The sequence below is a fragment of the Ctenocephalides felis genome, unplaced genomic scaffold (assembly GCF_003426905.1).
Source record: "Ctenocephalides felis isolate EL2017-DRISC unplaced genomic scaffold, ASM342690v1 CF-g0.4_SCAFFOLD_00845, whole genome shotgun sequence".
Classification (NCBI taxonomy): domain Eukaryota; kingdom Metazoa; phylum Arthropoda; class Insecta; order Siphonaptera; family Pulicidae; genus Ctenocephalides; species Ctenocephalides felis.
Genome location: NW_020536999.1, coordinates 48,022,984 through 48,040,963, shown reverse-complemented (window position 1 = coordinate 48,040,963; position 17,980 = coordinate 48,022,984). Strand labels below are relative to the sequence as shown.

Here is a 17,980-nt window from a genome sequence, read left to right as displayed (position 1 = left end):
ATCGACTAGAAGAGTTGGCCGAAAAATTAAAGGGTGTGAATGTAAAGTTCAAAACTGTGTACCTGATTTCCTTTTCCCTCATTAGCAATGATCGTGACCGTTTAATGTTTCATTTTCAGAAGAAATAAATTTCTAATTTTCAAGTATAGCATTTTATTTAGAAGGTAACTTGTGTATTTGTATTTAATATATAAAAAACGTACTATTTAATATCAATTTGAAAAAATCTATAATTATAAATATATATTACATATAAAATTATCATAATCACATATAATATGGCTTCCATGTGAAAATGCACATGGTCTAAATAAATCTATCATAATATCAATACTCTAATAATTAAATTAAATTGGTAATGTATTTGACTACGTATATACTACGTTCTAAATAAAATTAAATTTTGTTACTTTTATATTTATGGCACAACGTTCCAAGGTGTAAACGAACCTTCCTTTGCTGCTACAAACTATTAAAAAAATATAGGATATTATTAATAAAAACCTTGATAAATTATAAAAATCCATAGCGTTAGAAAAATTGGTACCTTGCGAGTTATGTTATCTTGACAAGCCATGCGTATTCTTGCTGCAGTTGCAGGAGATTCTAAATAGAAATATTCGTTCAAACCAGAATCACTCCGAGCAGCTGAAATAGCTTCTTTTATGGCAAAGAATATGGAAGACGCCAAAAATAGAGGAGGCTCTCCAACAGCCTGAACGATTAAATAATGTTAGATTTCTCCATTAATGAATATGTAGAAAATTGAATAACATTACCTTTGAAGAATATACAGCCCTAGGGTTCGGAGCTCCTTTCAGAAGCGATACGTTAAACACTGTTGGAATATCTCCAAAACCAGGCAACTTATAAACACCAGGTCCTCTTGACATCACCATACCTTGCGGGGAATAGATCATCTCTTCGATAGTGAATAATCCGTACCCTTGCATAAAACCTCCTTCAACTTGACCGATATCAATCGCAGGATTGATACTCGATCCCAAATCCATCACGATATCTGTACGAACCACCTGATGGTCACCTGTCAGGCAATCAATTTCTACTTCACTGCAAGCCACTCCATATGTAAAATAGTTGAAGGGATTTCCTGAATTGGTCGCAAAATCATAACCAATATTTGGGGTCGCGTAGAAGCCAGTTGCTGAAAGCCCTACTCGATCCATGTATGCTGTGCTATCCAAGCGAACCAATCTTTATCGGGCATGGATTTTTTATAAACGGATAAACGATCGTTAATTTTGTTACAAGCGTCTAAAACAGCCATCCCATTAAGATCTGATCCAGCGCTAGCAGCTGTGGCTGATGTATTGGGAACTTTGTCGGTTGAAGTTTCAGAAATATGTATCAAATCTGGTGAAATATCTAAAGCCCGTGCAGCAACTTGTATCATCTTTGTATGTAACCCTTGGCCCATTTCTGTTCCACCGTGAGAAAGGAGTACGGACCCATCTTTATAAATATGTAACAACGCACCAGCTTGATTTAAAAATAATGCTGTGAAAGCAATACCAAACTTGTTGGTACAACACTAATACCACGTTTTCTCCAACGGTTCGTTTTGTTAAATTCGGCGATTTGGGATCGCCTTCGATCAAAATTCGCGTTTTTGAGACATTCATCCCAGCACATTTGTAATCTGCAGTATTCCAGCATTGGTTGTAATGAGTTAGTTGCTTTTCAGTGTAGAGGTTTAAGCGCATTACCTCAATATAATCACGGCGTAACGCATGGGCCACCTGACGCACTATATGTTCACCTGCAAACATACCTTGGGGGCCACCGAAGCCACGAAAGGCTGTATTAGAAGGTAAATTTGTACGGCACACCCAGGCATGAACACGAACTATCGGAATGAAGTAGGAATTTTCAAAATGGAACATAGCACGTTCAAGAACCTGGTAGTAAAAAATAATAAAAATGGTAAATGAATCTGAATAATTCACATGAAAAACTGAACGGTTATTAGTAAATACACGGGTACTTTCAAACTTACCGAGCAAGACAAATCCATGGAATAACCTCCATTATTATAAATTTTAATATCGCACGCCGTAATCTTGCCATCTTTATTATAAGAAGCTTTATATTTGCAAAGGAATGGATGTCTCGTGCCAGATATAGCCATGTCCTCGTCTCTATCAAGCATAAGTCGAACAGGTCTGCGCAATTTAGAAGCGGCTAAACAAACAGGAAGGGACACCATCATCGCCCTTGATTCCTTACCACCAAATCCGCCGCCCATGCGCTTGACCCGCACCGTAATACGGTTGCTTGGAATGTCGAGCAAATGTGAAACCATGTGCTGTAATAGAATGTCAGTGCAAATTGTAATTAGACAAACTCATAGGTAGCATTTCATAAGACATGTTTTTCCTGTTTTACATAATAAACTACATTTCTGTAATATATAAAAAAAACTATGCAAATAATGCGACAACGAAAATAAAACTGATGGAAATTTGAAGTTTGAACCATGATTTTGAGCCAAAAGTAAGTAAACTACACATATCGTCGGCCGGAATTTATATTAAAGTTCACAATTAATAATAATTGGATTTTTTACCATTATTATTATTAAATGGTTTTAAAATCCATTATATTTTTAAAACAATCCATAAAATATGTATGAAAAATTAATGCTTTATTATTCAACCGAACAAAATTTATAAGCAAATTGAAAATATTATTCTATTCTTAAATGCCTGATTGCAAGTAATATGCACACTTTAAAAATAATTTCATATCTTTATTAAATAATTACCTGAATTTCAGACGGATGCTGTGATGAACAAAACAATTCTAATTCTTCATCTTCTGGTTTAGGAACAGCTAGAGCAGCATGAGTTTCTAGATAAAAGTGTTCCTGTCCACCCATTCTACAATGCCCTTCAACAATACCATAAGCTTCAGCAAATGCTTTATCTATGTCACCTTTCTCAATTTTTTTAGGGTAACCTGGGAAGAAACTATTATGTTTAATAGCATCTTCGATAGTTATTATAGGTGGCTTTTCATCTTCGTATTCGATCTTAACACTTCTAGCAGCTCGTTGTGCTAATAATTGATCATCAGCAGCTATGCATCCTATAATTTGACCTTGGCATGTAACTGTTTCTGTTCTGAATAATTCTTCATCTTGAATTATTGGTCCGACTGTATTTTGATGTTTTGTTAGATCCTTAGCACTGAAATATCCGTGCACCCCAGGCATATCTAAAGCAGGTTTCGGATCTATTGATTTTATACGTGCATTGGCTTTCGTACTGAGCACCAAGCCAAGGTATAATTCTTGATCATAACGAGGTATGTCATCACAATATACAGCTTCCCCTGTCGCTTGCTTAAACGCCGAAACATGAACTTTGGGTCTACCTACTGGATCACGTGTAACCTGCCCTGGAGGTGGTAACTCATAAAATTGCGAACTTTTTGGAATGTGGCCTTTAAACAAATGTGCACCACTTTTTTCGGTATCTGGAACATCTAATTCTAAAATTTGGCTGATGTGCAGAAAAGCTTTAAAGAATAAACTTAATGTCAAAGAACGACGATACATTATCGTGCCACCAGGAGCACTATCAGCTAAAGGTAGATCCTCAATCAATCTTTCGTAAACACCTTCTAATATATCGGCATTCCACTCTTTCCCGATCAAATACTCTTGTGCTTTTTTTGCTATGGCTACTGTAGGCGCCATCCCTCCATAAGCTAAATTCGCTTTTTGCACTATCGTAGTCCTAGGTTCAAATGTAATATCAAAAGCCCCATTTACAATAGCTATATCATCTTCTCTACGCTTCGATTGTTTATAAGCAATAAAGAATTGATCTTTTGTAGTGCGAGGTATTCGAATATTAATCAAAACTTCATCAGGTGCTACAATGTTCCGTCGATATCCAGTGAAAAATCCTTCACCCATATTCACAAGCCTTCTTCCGCGTTTCAAGCTTTGCACTTCCAGAGCAATTCCAGATGCGGTGAAATTGGGCACAAATCAGAAATTGGACTACCTGTCATTATATTGCCACCAACTGCTGCTACGTTCCTAATTTGTTTTCCAGCAAAATATTGCAACATCTCAACGATCGCCTTGAATATTCTCGTTTCATGTTCGGGTTTTGTGTCAATTTCATTTCTTAAATATTCTTCCATATCGCATAGAGTGACTGAGGCGCCAACCATTATTGTACTTCCTAGGTCTTCAATATTAGTCATTTCAGGAATTTGATTTGGTAACACCAGTACCGGATAAACGCAATGTTTAAACTTGACCTCGACGCCTACTTCTGTATTGCCAACAATAATTTTAGCATCGTTATGCTCATCCTTTATTTTTAATAATTCGTATAATGTGGTAGGTCGATACCAGGTCACTACTGGATTCCTAAAAGTTACCGAGACTTTGTCGAGTGAGTCAGAGAGTTTTAATTCTGGGGGAAATATTGGCTCCTGGGTAGGGTCTAATGGAGTAAACTTACTGGTTCAAATAGTACCTCGTCGGAACTGATAGAACCATTAATCCCGTTCGTACCGTTGGTTCCGTTGACTCCATTGATTCCATTGGTTCCATTCAAACCATTTGTACCATCCGATGTACCATTGACACCATTTTTAATATTTTTGCAGCAATTTTCTCCCATCGAGCAGGTTCCAGAAAACTCTTTAGTAAAAGTTTTATATCCTTCTATTATCGGTCTGTATCCTGTACACCTGCATAAATTGCCTTGGAAAGCGACTTCCATGTCTTTCATTGAAGGTAGGGATGAATTTCTAAGCAGCGCGTACATGGACATAACTATTCCAGGTGTGCAAAACCCGCATTGTGATCCGTGAGCTTTGGCTATTCGCTCCTGCACTGGATGGAGTCTGGTGCGGGTGCTGCCAATTCCTTCGACAGTGACAACGGCTAAGCCGTGCATGGAGCAAACTGGAGCCAGGCAGGCATTTACGGCTAAATGACTGATACATGAATTTAAGGAAAAATTAGCAGATAAAAACGGTAAGATGTTCTTTTTTGCAAGTACTATCAAGAAATGATGACAATATAGTAAGCAAAAATCATAATTATTGGGTTAATTCAGGATAAGCTAAAAAAGTCTTTAGTCAATAATTGTAATAATTACTGCAATTATTCAAATAGAGATTTCGTATAGAAGGCGTGCCTAACATTTGTGGTATTTATATAATTTAGACAGATATTTAAAAATTTTAAATAATATATATGGTTATTGTCATAAAATTAAATAATATCTCTCAAAACACATTGGTAAAAAAACATGCCTCTTTACTGTGTCCTGAATGATCTGGTAGAAAAATCAAATTATTTGATCATTAATGAGAATTTTGGAAGTTTAATTCAATTTTTGAGCCTAAGTGAACAAGGATACATGACTTTATCACGTTTTCGGTCATATTTAGACACCATGACAGTACAAGCGCCACATCCTCCTTCGGCACAGCCTAATTTCGTTCCGCATAATCGAAGCTTTTCCCGAAGATATCGTAGTAAAGTCCATTCTGGATCTGGTGATGGATCTATTACCTATTATCATAAGGTCATAAGCAAATATTATCTCAATAATTTACATAAAGGGCTCGCCCGTAGGTAAGCGGTTAAGAGCGACGGGACCTGAATCTGAGGTGCCGGGTTCAATACCCACTTCGAGCAGCCTGTTGTCAGGCAGCAGTGACAACGATTTTCACTTGGAAATATAGATAGCAATATGTTTCCAAGTGAAAATAGCCCTTGCCCGGCATTACTGCACCAATAAAAAGTCAGCCCTATTAGATTAATTCTAATAACAAAAATCATCAAATATGGATGAATTAACCATTGGATTACCATCTAAAAAATACGAAGGAAGGAGAAGTTTCAGCCCAACAGCTTATAATACGTAAGCTTTTGATTGCTGTTGAAAAATATAATAAAAAAATACATAAAAATATTAATTGTTTAGTCAATACTTCAATTTTGAATTTTAATTAGTAGAAGGTCCAAACTTATACAGCCCTTTATGCAAATACGTAAGTGTTCTGAATTAACATGAATTATCATATGAAAGCAATAAATCAACATTCAAATACTATCTGCTTAAAAACAAGGTCATAATATTAACCCATTGACGCAACTTATCTTGATAAAACTAACACCAAACCCAAGAAATTTAAATTAAACCAGAAATTTATAATATAATTGTCTAACTATTCATGTTTCCGTCAACCTCACCCGTTTCCGTCGAAAGTAATAGATTTTAAAAATTCGCAAATATTATTACGTAAAATCGGAAATGATAATTGTTGATTGGAAAATTACATTCACATTTATCATCAAAAATCATTCTAATAAGACTTGTTAAAGTTATTAATATATAGTCCAAAATATCTTGAATTATAAAGATAATACTGATTATAAATTTTTGATTATCACAAAATATAAATCACATAAGTATTATCTGATTACATAGTAATTTTGTATCACAATTGATGATAACGTATTTATTGCGTTTTAATAAAATAAGATAAAAACTGAAATGGTTCTCAGGGGGGAAATGAATATGATTGCATGCCAATTTAAATTAAACAATTTTTGAGTTTGCTAAAGTTAAAGTCCATAAAATAAATCGAATTTTTTTTCGAAAATTTATGGAATAAAATATCAAAATATCTTACATAATGATTCTTATTTTGGTCATGTAATGAATTCTTAGATCGATTCTCGACTTTTTATATATGTATGTATATATATGGTATATATGTATGTATATATATGGGTTGTTGTAATAATTAACTTCCCGTAGGGCAAGTTATAGTAATCGCAAAAAAATCGAAAATGAAAATTTTTATATATCTTTACGTTTCAGAGGTTTCTGAACATTTTGGCATACCTTAGAAAAAATGGATGTATGTGTGTGTGTGTGTGTGTGTGTGTGTGTATGTGTGTGTGTATGTATGTATGTATGTATGTGTGTGTATGTATGTGCGGATACAAATTTTCGTCGACGATTTCGGGAACACGGATCAACCGATTTGAATAATTCAAAAAGCATTCGATCCGTATTGATAAGGAGACGTGCTGATTAGTTTTTGGCAAAGGCAGGTCAAGCCGTTCCGAAGATACGGGGCAAAAAGTTCCGAAAACGGTAACTCAGTTTTTAAGAGAACGGAGCGTCCGATTTTAATAATTCAAAAAACATTTTATTTGTATTGACAAGATGAAGAATCGATACAACTTTCATGAAGGTAGGTCCAGCGGTTTCGGAGATATAGAGGAAAAAGTAAAAAAATGAGCCATTTGGCGGTCAAAAATGATCATTAGACATATGCACATCAAATTATAAGACATTTTGTAGAGATTTTAACAATAAGTATACATTTTGTTAACATTCCTATCGGTTTCGTACCAATACTTATGCGTTAGACAGCGACGCGGCGCTTACGCGCTTTATATTTTGTCCCTATGTAGTTAAAGCAGTACGATTGCTTTGAAAAAAAGTTCAGATCTTCCACAATATGTCAAAATAAAGAAAAAAAAATTTTTTTTCAAAAAAAAAATATTTTTTCAAAAAAAATTTTTAAAAAAAATTTTTTTTTTTTAAAAAAACTAATTTTTTGTCCAATTTATAGTTTCTCAAAAATCTTATTTTTTCAAAGTAATTTTTTTTCAAAAATGTTAATCGTTTTAAAAAAAAATAATTTTTGGTACGGGAAGTTCCAGCAATTTGCCTTAAGGCACGATGCCCTAATTGCCTTAAGACAGAATTCCACTTACAGCTAGTTTGGATTAAAACTAGATCGTTTATCAGGATCTTGATGAATTTATTATTACAATTTTTTTAATATTGATGAACTTTTTCATTGATGCACCAGTGTCGGTGGGGGCTATTTTTATTTGGAAACATTTTCTATCTATATTTTTAAATAAAAATCGTTATCAATGCTACTTGATATCAGACTGTCCAAGTCGGGTATCACATCCCGACAAAAATAATGAAAACAGAAAATGCAAATTTAAATTCAAAAATTGCGCAACATCGATGTTGTTCCAAGACTTCGAAAAAAAATATGTTTTGATTAAGATTATCTTGATATTCAAAAACTTTCATTAATAATCTATCTTTTTTTCAGAATATAGGAAGCAATAATATATACTACTGAGATTACTAAAAAAAATCAAAATTTAATAATCTCATTGTAAATTTTAATTTAAATCTTTTGGTGAAATGATTTTCAACTATCTTTTAATTAACTATGCATATATACTGTATAAATATAAGAATTTATTTAAACCCGGAACTTCAATGAAGTAAATTATATCCTCTATTAATCTCAATGTTAAACTTATTTTTCACGTATTTATTTCATAACACCAGAACCAAAAATAATAATAACAGATAAATCAAACGAATTGATTACAATAGATCTGATCAGATTCAAATTCCGGAATTCTAATTGTATAAGTAATTATAATAATGACTGTTAATTTCAATATATATTTAAATATTATGGTCTAATTATTATTGGTGCATAACAAACCATATTTAATATTGAATAAGAAAACGCAATTTGATAAGAAAACGCAATAAATTATTATTTCGCAAAATTTCTGCGAATTAAATGTATATACGGAATATTTGCTCTGTATATTTGACCTGATATCTTATCACGATTGTATGCAATTCCCTTATCAGTTTATTAACAAACATCTTCATATTTTAATGCAATTTAATGCAAAATTACGTATTTTAATTAGGACAAAATGTAAAATTACGTATTATATACTTCTTAATGGAAAAATGCCATGTGTTAAAAGTTCCATATAATAAATATATGATAAATAAAATAATACTTTATATTAACACGTTGACGGACAATTGCGGCTATAGCCGTCAAAGTGAAGTTCACAATGTGGCATGACTGCTATAGCCGTCCAAAACGAAGCGGTCGTTTTTAGACACTACGGCTATAGCAGCACAAATGTGCACTTACTGGCGTATACGTAGAAGCATAGTGTCGTGTTTTGAAAACATCTTTTTAGGTTGAAGTTCATATATTATTTCACCTGTTATACGAGTTGCAGATTCAGTATGCACATGGTTGTGAATGGAGTAGTGCGATCGTGTTTTCTATTGAATTTATAGTTCTTATTGATACGTTTAACGATATTTATTATTATTTATATAACTATACTGGTATGTATTTGTTTATTATTCATTTTATACTTTAAACAGAAAAGGTAATCTTTCATCTACTGGATGTAGCAGTATGGAATTCTTTCTACATCTTTAAAGAAAAGACAGGTTCTCAAATGAAGTATATAGAGTACAGGGAAGCAATCATACGATCTCTAACTGGTATAGATAATGAACGGGATGGAAGAACTTTGGTTCAATTTAAACGTGCACAAATCCAAACCAATGAAATCAACAACAATGGAACACAGCATTTTCCTGAGAAGATTTTACCTCCTGAAAATTATCAGCGAAAAACATATTTTCAGCGTTGTAAACAATGTTATAAACAGGGAATAAGGAAGGAAACATCATATTGCTGCAAGAATTGCATGTCAAAACCTGCACTGTGTCCTGCACCATGCTTTGAAACATGGCATACTGAAAATAATGTATAATAATTATAAAATTATAATAAATTTTTTTGTCATTTATTTATTTTTGTTTGATTAAGAACTAACATTTCGTGTAAAACTCCCAAAAATACTTTGTTGCATACAAAAATTGCTTGTTTGAACCATTAAACCTGTCATTTACGTTTTTAAATTTTTGCTGTTATAGCCGCAACCTAATTAAAGGTACTAAATTAATCAAAATTAAGTTTATTTAAGCAGAAAGAGTAAAACTATACTTCTAACATTCTAAAATTCACAAAAACATATAGTGTCAATTTTCGAACTTCGCTTGTTCCTACTGTCCGTCAACGTGTTAATAGTAAACACATTATTTGAATGGGTTCATTGAACATTCTTATTCATTCATTCATTCATTCATTTGTAAAAATTAGGTTTGATTGTATATAGAAAACTAGAGGGGGGCGTGTAATCGTGCCTTAAGGAAAATTGCTGGAACTTCCCGTACCGTAATTAAAAATCTTGATACGGAACCCAAATAAAATTACACAAAATATGTACACATTATTAAAATCTATAAAATATCTGATAATTTGATGTACATATATCCAATAAACATTTTTGACCGCCAAATGACACTTTTTTTAACTTTTTTTTTATCGAAAGACTTTAACAGGTGGACCTGCCTTTTCCAAAAATTTAATCAGTTTTTCATGTTGTCAATACAAGTAAAATGATTTTTAAATTATTAAAATCGGACGCTCCGTTCTCTTAAAAACTGAGTGACCGTTTTTGGCACTTTTTACCCCGTATCTTCGGAACGGCTAGACCTGCCTTGCCGAAAAACTAATCAGCATGTCTCTTTATCAATACGAATCGAATGTTTTTTGAATTATTCAAATCGGTTGATCGGTGTTACCGAAATTGTCGACGAAAATTTGTATCCGCACACACACACACATACATCCATTTTTTCTAAGGTATGCCAAAATATTCAGAAACCTTTGGAACGTAAAGATGTAAATAGAAGCCAATATAGATAATAGAAATAGAAGCCAATAAAAAAATATATATCACTGCGTATATTTAAAATATTACATAATTGTCCTATTTCCTGTTTATTTAAGCCAGTAATTTTAATAATAAATAAATATTATTTTTATTCAAAACTGTTAATTTTACATGATTTTTAAACTTTTTTAACTACAAGATGTTTATGTAAATAGTTCTATGGGCATTTTATTTGGAACATAAAATTGACTAATTTATTACAACTTAAAATAGTTTTTTTTTTGTTATAATTTATTTTTGTTAATCAAGACTTTAACTTAAAATAGTGGCAGAAAAACGTATGCACTTCACGAGTTTGCCAATTATTGGACATTTACATTTGCATTTAATTTCAAGTTTTGATAATTGAGTCTATACCAGCTTTTCTTTATGTTAATAAATGCCACATAATTTTAGCATAATTTTTTTAGGTATTAAGTAATAAGAAATTAGAATAATTATAGTCAATACTCTTCAGTCTGTACTGCAAAAAATCAATTGTAATATATTGATAATAAAACATATCTTCATTATGTGATAAATTTAGCACATTAAGTAAATATAAAAATTAATTTAATGAAAGACTATTGGAGGAATTTATATGTGAAATTTCACATAAAAAGCAAAAGTGTTTGATAATTATTTGTTTTCTAAATTTTATAAAGCGCAATTTAGTCAATGATTTGCAAAGATATTCGACCCACACACACCCATCTATTTTTTCTGAGGTATGCCAAAATGTTCAGAAACCTCCGAAACGTGAAGATATGCTAAAATTTTCATTTTCCATTTTCGGCCCATTACTATAACTATCCTACGGGAAGTTAAAAATCGCGTTAAAATGATATTCGGATCCGAAGGATCAAAATAAGAAACTTTCTCCATGAAAATGTTCATGTCCATACCTCTAAAATGAATTCTGATGTTTTATGGATTGATCCAATGGTTTAAATTTTGAAAAATTTTGTTTTGACCCATTTAGAGTGCTGTAGACATCAAAATTCATTTTAGAGGAATGGTTTCTTGAACAAAGTTCCCTAGAATACGAAAATCATATAAGCCTAAGTAATTTTTTTCAACCCCATGCAAATAATTATTGACATGAGGTAAAAATATATATTTATATAAATGTGAGTGGATTCGTAAGAGTAAACCCCACACATGAGAGAATGGTAAACCGATGGGTTGTCTCTCTTAAAATACGTTAGGTCATAAATCTTCAACAAACGGCTTATAGAACATGTTAAGTAAGAGTTCTGATTGCTGTAGAAACAATAATAATAAAAAAAATCCGGTTTGACATAAAATTTTATGTCATTATCAGTGGATGTTAAAAATAAATTAAAAAAAATTGTTAAACAATAAAAACATATTCATAGAATTTCAAGACCTTGCATTATTGGAATACAATCAACCAAGCAATGATAAAAATACAAAATAGCAATACAAAACTATTTATATTATAATAATTTGTTATGCATGCTTTATATTTGCCATTTATACTTGTTTATCTATGATATTTACATTCACAATTCCTAAATGTATTATATTTACCAATTAACTATATTAATCCGAAAGGAAACAGTAATTTGAGTAAATAGTTTTTGACATGATATCCAATTAAATATATACCATAGAATTCCGCTAATACGATAAAGCTTAATAAGATTTCTCGTATAATACGCTGCTTTACGAGGAGCTCTGCACTTTCAAACATAATATATTTTTCATATCGCGTATAAGATACTTTCTCGCTTAAGACGCGTTTATGACCCTGTTCCTGTAAAATCGTCTTTATAGGGTTTTATTGTAGATGATTTTAAAAGTGGGGACGGGATAAATATTATATTGCCATTTACAGCTAATGCCAATTTTTTTCATTTAATTCTAACGCATGTGTAATATTATCATTTGGGTTTTGAAACGTTTTACCTGTTTATTTTGGGGATTTTGTGCGATTTAATCTGTTAAGCAAATCATAAAGAGCAAAAAAAAGTAGTCCCTCATTAGTAAACATAGCACTAGTACTTGGATGTTGGATTATTTTATTTTAATTTTTAATATTTTAAAATATCCAAAATTGCATCGTAAACTTCTCCTAATTGATAACGTAAGGGCCGAAGTGCATGTATTCATCTACTTTACCACCATGTATCAGATTGTTGTTTTGAAGTTAAATTTAAAAAATATTATCCAAGATTAGTAAAAGATCCAAAAAACATATACTTCTTGAATGATATAGAAAAAAACTTTATTATAAATTTCGTATCCAAATCTCGTTTTGGCGCCCCCTAAGGCGTGCGTTCAACATTTTTTGCATGCATCGCATTGAAGATAGGACCGGCCCTGGCCATTTATTATATATATTTCGATTTATTGTTCTACTAGAGGTAAAAATACGGTGAATATTTTAAAAAATATTTTTTAAATTCTACTGATAATACGATATAGATAATTATTAGAATACAAATTATAGCGACAAAATATTATGAAAATTACGTTGAATTGAATTAATTGCACCTCATAAATATCAGGGGCGTAGCTACCGCCATATCAGCCCTATTAATTATATGGGGCCGACGGGCCAGGGGGGCTCCAACGAGCAATAATGGATTAAAACTTTAAAGCCAAACAAGGATTATCAGAGATCAAAATTAAATAATTACGGGACAGTTAGCATTTCCTTTTGTTATCGAAACGCATTGAATTTTATTAACTTCCCGTAGGACAGGTTCTAATAATCGCAAAAATACAAATACAAATTTTCGTCGACGATTTCGGGAACACCGATCAACCGATTTGAATAATTCAAAAAACATTCGATTCGTATTGATAAGGAGACGTGCTGATTAGTTTTTGGCAAAGGCAGGTCTGGCCGTTCCGAAGAAACGGGGCAAAAAATGCCAAAAACGGTATCTCAGTTTTTAAGAGAACGGAGTGTCCGATTTTAACAATTCATAAAACATTTTGCTTGTATTGATCGACCTAATAAAGAACTGATTAAATTTTTGGGAAGGCAGGCCCAGCGGTTATGGACTCTCAATAAAAATAAGTTAAAAAAATATTAATTGGCGGTCAAAAATATGTACATCAAATTATCAGATATTTTAATAATGTGTACACATTTTGTGTAAATTTTTTTGGGCACTAGTTTCTAAATCTAAGAAAAAAGGTCGCTGTTTTCAACTTTTAAGCCGAACAATTTAGAGAATTTATATTTTGCTGCGCAATATTTAACGCTGATTTTTATATTTATGAACTTTATATCTACTTTTCGAAGACAAAAAAATATCCATAATATTTTGCAAATGAGAATAGGCAATTATACATGTATTTTTAAACTTAGCTGATAAGAAAGCCTGTATTATTAATTACTGTAGCACCTTTCACAGCCACAAGACATTTCAATAAGTTAATATTATTATGGATTGTTAATGTATGTTTTATATTTTTTAAAAAATCACTATCCTTCTTAAGGGTAACAAGTTTTGATACGGGCCCCGCTAAGGCACCCTACGCCCCTGATAAATTGGCTGGAATATTGCAGCAAAACCAGTTGTAAAAGTAATTTTCGATTAAAATATAAAAAACAAATAATTTGAATGTATTTAATATCCATGCAATATTGTTCTAATAAGCATACGGGTTCTAAAGCAAGTATTCTAATTGAATGTTTACATCTTACCTTTTTTCCATTTACGTAGAAAACTAGAGTATCGGTCGTTGTACCCACCATATTTACGTAGATAATAACAAAACCATAATAGGTCAATAAACACAGATTAAAAGAAATTTATATATTAAAACAATCACAGAATAATTTTCAATAACACACAACTTGGTAGTTTGTCCTTATAAACAAGATACACTTACTGATTTATAGTTTATCGATATCAATTGAGATATTTGAAAGTGGTATGCCGAACGAGACACTTATTTTGGTGTTGAGACGTTTTTGTGATGCATTCAAAACTTGATAATGGAAGGGGAATAAATAATGTCAGTGCCGCATTCATCCTCATTCATTTTGATTTGTAAACACAAAGTAACAATAAATTAAAAATACTTAATTAAATTTAAACCACTAATTTAATCTAACAAAAACACCGTTATTCACTGAGTTTCAAAAATAATAAATTATTTTTTTAATTTTTTTTATTTCAGTTTTTGTTTCCGCCATTAAAACGTATAGACACTTTGGCCAACATAACAAAAATGAATAAAACACAACTTTTAAAATTGTTTTGATTTTGCTAAAGAAAAAATTAAAATAATTATTATATGAACTCCATAATTATGTAAACTATTCATAGCCTTGCAATTATCTTTGTTTTAACAACAAAAACATATAAATGTAAAAAGTATAGCAAATTCTAATATTGTCTATCTAGCGCTACAGAGTTCAAGTGAAAAAAATTATTGAAATTATTAAAAATTAAAATAATTATCTTATGAACTCCATAATTATGCAAACTATTCTTAGCCTTGTAATTATCTTTGTTTTAACAACAAAAACATATAAATGTAAAAAGTATAGCAAATTCTAATATTGTCTAGCGTTACAGAGTTCAAGAATTAAGTGAAAAGATTGTTGAAATTATTAAAAATTAAAATAATTATCATACGAACTCACTAATTATGTAAACTATTCTTAGCCTTGGAATTATCTGTGTTTTAACAACAAAAACATTTAAATGTAAAAATAATATAGCAAATTTTTGTTTTCACCATAAAAGCTTTATAGCAATATTAATATTGAGTACGAGGTTCAAGAATGAAGTGAAATTTTATTATTATGATTGATTGTAATCACATTTGAATCTATAATTATTCTAATTTAGAAAAATTTTGAATATCGAATTATTTTACATGTATAAACATTTTTTAAAGTTATTTCGACGTCGAATTATATTTGTCATAAAATAAGGGGACGATACACAGAATTAAAATTAATAAAATGATATTAATTATTGTTTATTATCATCATTTACCACTTATCAGAAGAATATCTTCAAAATGTAAATTTAATCTGTTTCTGTTTATATCTATTTCTATATACATTTACTATGTTAATGATTTTATATATTTGTAATATATTTTGATTGTAAATAGTTTGAACCTGTGCAGAATACTTTGATTAAAAAATTAGTAAGATGTTATCTCTAGGAGATTTATTACGCCACTTTTATACTTATAAAATATATTTTTTATAAGTAAAAATGATTATTGAAATATCATACTTCCTATAACAGATGTTAAAAGATATTTATTTGCCTTAATTTATATAATCACATTCATTTTATTCAAATATTTAAAACATGCACAAATATTTACAAAGCCAAAAATAACATTTTAGCACTTTCTTCAATACTAATACTATTTGTAATTTTTGTACATACAATAAAACCATTCTATTTATATATATTAAATATATTTACTATGAATTATATTATTAAATTGTATTACTTAATCATGAATCTGGTTTTTCATTTAACTTAGCTAATAGTTCTCTTTCCAATTCCGTGCCTTCAAACACTGCTTGCTTTCTCATTAAGCTTTGAAGCTGTAAAACTTGAAATCTATTGTTTGACCATTTGTAACTGTAAGTTTTCATTAACACAATTCATTAAAGAATTTCAAAAAGGTTGCTTGTGATCTATAAATGTTAGCGATGAAAGTAACAAATATGTTCAAGTAAATAAAAAATAAAAACAGGAGTGTTTTATAGGTCTTTTTTATCTTGGCTAAATAAATCTATAGCTCTTGTAAAAATATTTCAAACTAACAAAATTTGCAATGGAATCATCAACGTAAGATTTCAAAACTACCAGAAAAGAAAATAAATCATTGTATGAATGAGTTTATAATTTTTATGGCTTGTACAGATTTATTATTTACTATTCTGGTATGATTGATTTCAATAATTAGGTGAAATAATCAAACTTTGAAAAATGTAGACAAATATTCGAAAATTTATTTTGTCCTGTTTGTTCGAATTAGATTGGGATGAGATTAAAAATGATACTACTTAAAAAGAATTTGAAATGTCAGTTAAACTGTAATTGAGTTGCTATAAGTAAATGTTCATGTTGTTATTATAAAGACTTAAAAAGCAAATAGTTGTAAAAATGTTGTCCATTATAATGGTAAATAAAATTTTGAACAAAAACTAATTATTCTTATTAATGCATAATGATAATGAACATGTTTAATTTATTATATATATATATATATATATATATATTTATTTACTTACCATTTTATAAAAGTATGATGTAAATTCTTACCTACAATAAAACCAATAACATAACGTAGTAGCCATGAAGGCTCCAAATCCACAATGTGTTGAAAATTGAGGTCGAGAAGTACCCAGAAATGTAACTAGACCCCCAGCAATTCCTGTGCTAATTCCATATAAAAAACTATTTCGAAAACATGGTATAGCTGCTACATCGGTACCAAAAATGTACAGGTGCTGTAAATAATATATAATAATTGATATATTAAATATTTTACTTATAATTGATTGATATGCTTATTAGCAAAGGGACTTGAACTTGAGTTAAAATCATTTTAACTGATTATTGTAAGCAATTAGTAAATATATCAATATATACAGTAATAAGAATTAAAACTAATTATTACTTTATTGTTATACCTTTTTATTTTCTTCTTCCTGTACGTCCATACGTGCAAAAACATCTTTATCATTCATTGTTTTATATTTTTAATAATAAATTCAGTTGTATTATTATATTATATTATAATTTATATAATATATTTTAAATATTATATTTGTCATATGTTTTAGGTTATAAAATTACAAGTATTTACTAGAATATGATGATTTACACTGCAGCCATCTGCACAAGGCAAGGACAATTTCATGTCCAAAATTCAAATTTCACTAAATGGTTTTTATGCTTTATTTGAATCATTAAGATACAAAAATTTGTGCAAAAATCGATTAATTTTGTTGTCAGAATGAATAATAAATCTATTTATATATGTATATATATAAATAATTTAATTACTATAATATATTAATAATTTTCTCACATGGTATCTAAATTAAAAAAAATGTTTTTAAATAGGCAATAACGAACTAAATTATGTTTTTTTTTTTAAATAAATTTCCAAATGCTGAGTCCCTTGTGACTCTTCTTCAGTGAATAAATCATAAAGTTATTTGAAAGATTAAAAAAAAACACAAAATCAACATACAATGAAAAATAACTACTTGAACTAAAGAATTCATTATTATTTATATTATCTATGTATATTTTTTATTAAAAATTGTGTAATTTTTTAATATTAGTGTTACCT

At 30.1% G+C, this 17,980-nt stretch overlaps 2 protein-coding genes across 2 annotated transcripts; both read right to left on the bottom strand.

Annotated features, from left to right (window-relative positions):
- Nucleotides 1–405: 405 nt before the first annotated feature.
- On the bottom strand, nt 406–14,560 carry LOC113363631 (xanthine dehydrogenase). Its single transcript, XM_026606121.1, is given in 12 exon segments — nt 406–469; nt 548–715; nt 780–1,198; nt 1,201–1,542; nt 1,545–1,676; nt 1,679–1,919; nt 2,018–2,326; nt 2,786–4,005; nt 4,008–4,517; nt 4,601–4,983; nt 5,412–5,566; nt 14,340–14,560. Coding segments are annotated over 12 exon segments (3,981 nt in total). The 5' UTR covers nt 14,391–14,560; the 3' UTR covers nt 406–418.
- A 1,564-nt stretch (nt 14,561–16,124) lies between these two features.
- LOC113384595 (cytochrome c oxidase assembly protein COX20, mitochondrial) lies at nt 16,125–17,445 on the bottom strand. Its single transcript, XM_026622340.1, has 3 exons — nt 17,313–17,445; nt 16,942–17,129; nt 16,125–16,254 (listed from the first exon to the last, which is right to left on the bottom strand). Exons 1-3 carry the CDS (start codon nt 17,367–17,369, stop codon nt 16,125–16,127), a joined length of 375 nt encoding a protein of 124 aa, XP_026478125.1. The 5' UTR covers nt 17,370–17,445.
- Between the last annotated feature and the right edge of the window lie 535 nt (nt 17,446–17,980).

Excerpts from the sequence above, each read along its gene's own strand:
- LOC113384595 (XM_026622340.1), bottom strand. The coding sequence starts at position 17,369 with ATGAATGATAAAGATGTTTTTGCACGTATGGACGTACAGGAAGAAGAA. Across the intron at positions 17,130-17,312 it reads AGGAAGAAGAAAATAAAAAG|CACCTGTACATTTTTGGTAC; the intron begins GTATAACAATAA and ends TATTATTTACAG. Across the intron at positions 16,255-16,941 it reads TGTTATTGGTTTTATTGTAG|TTACAAATGGTCAAACAATA; the intron begins GTAAGAATTTAC and ends GAAAACTTACAG.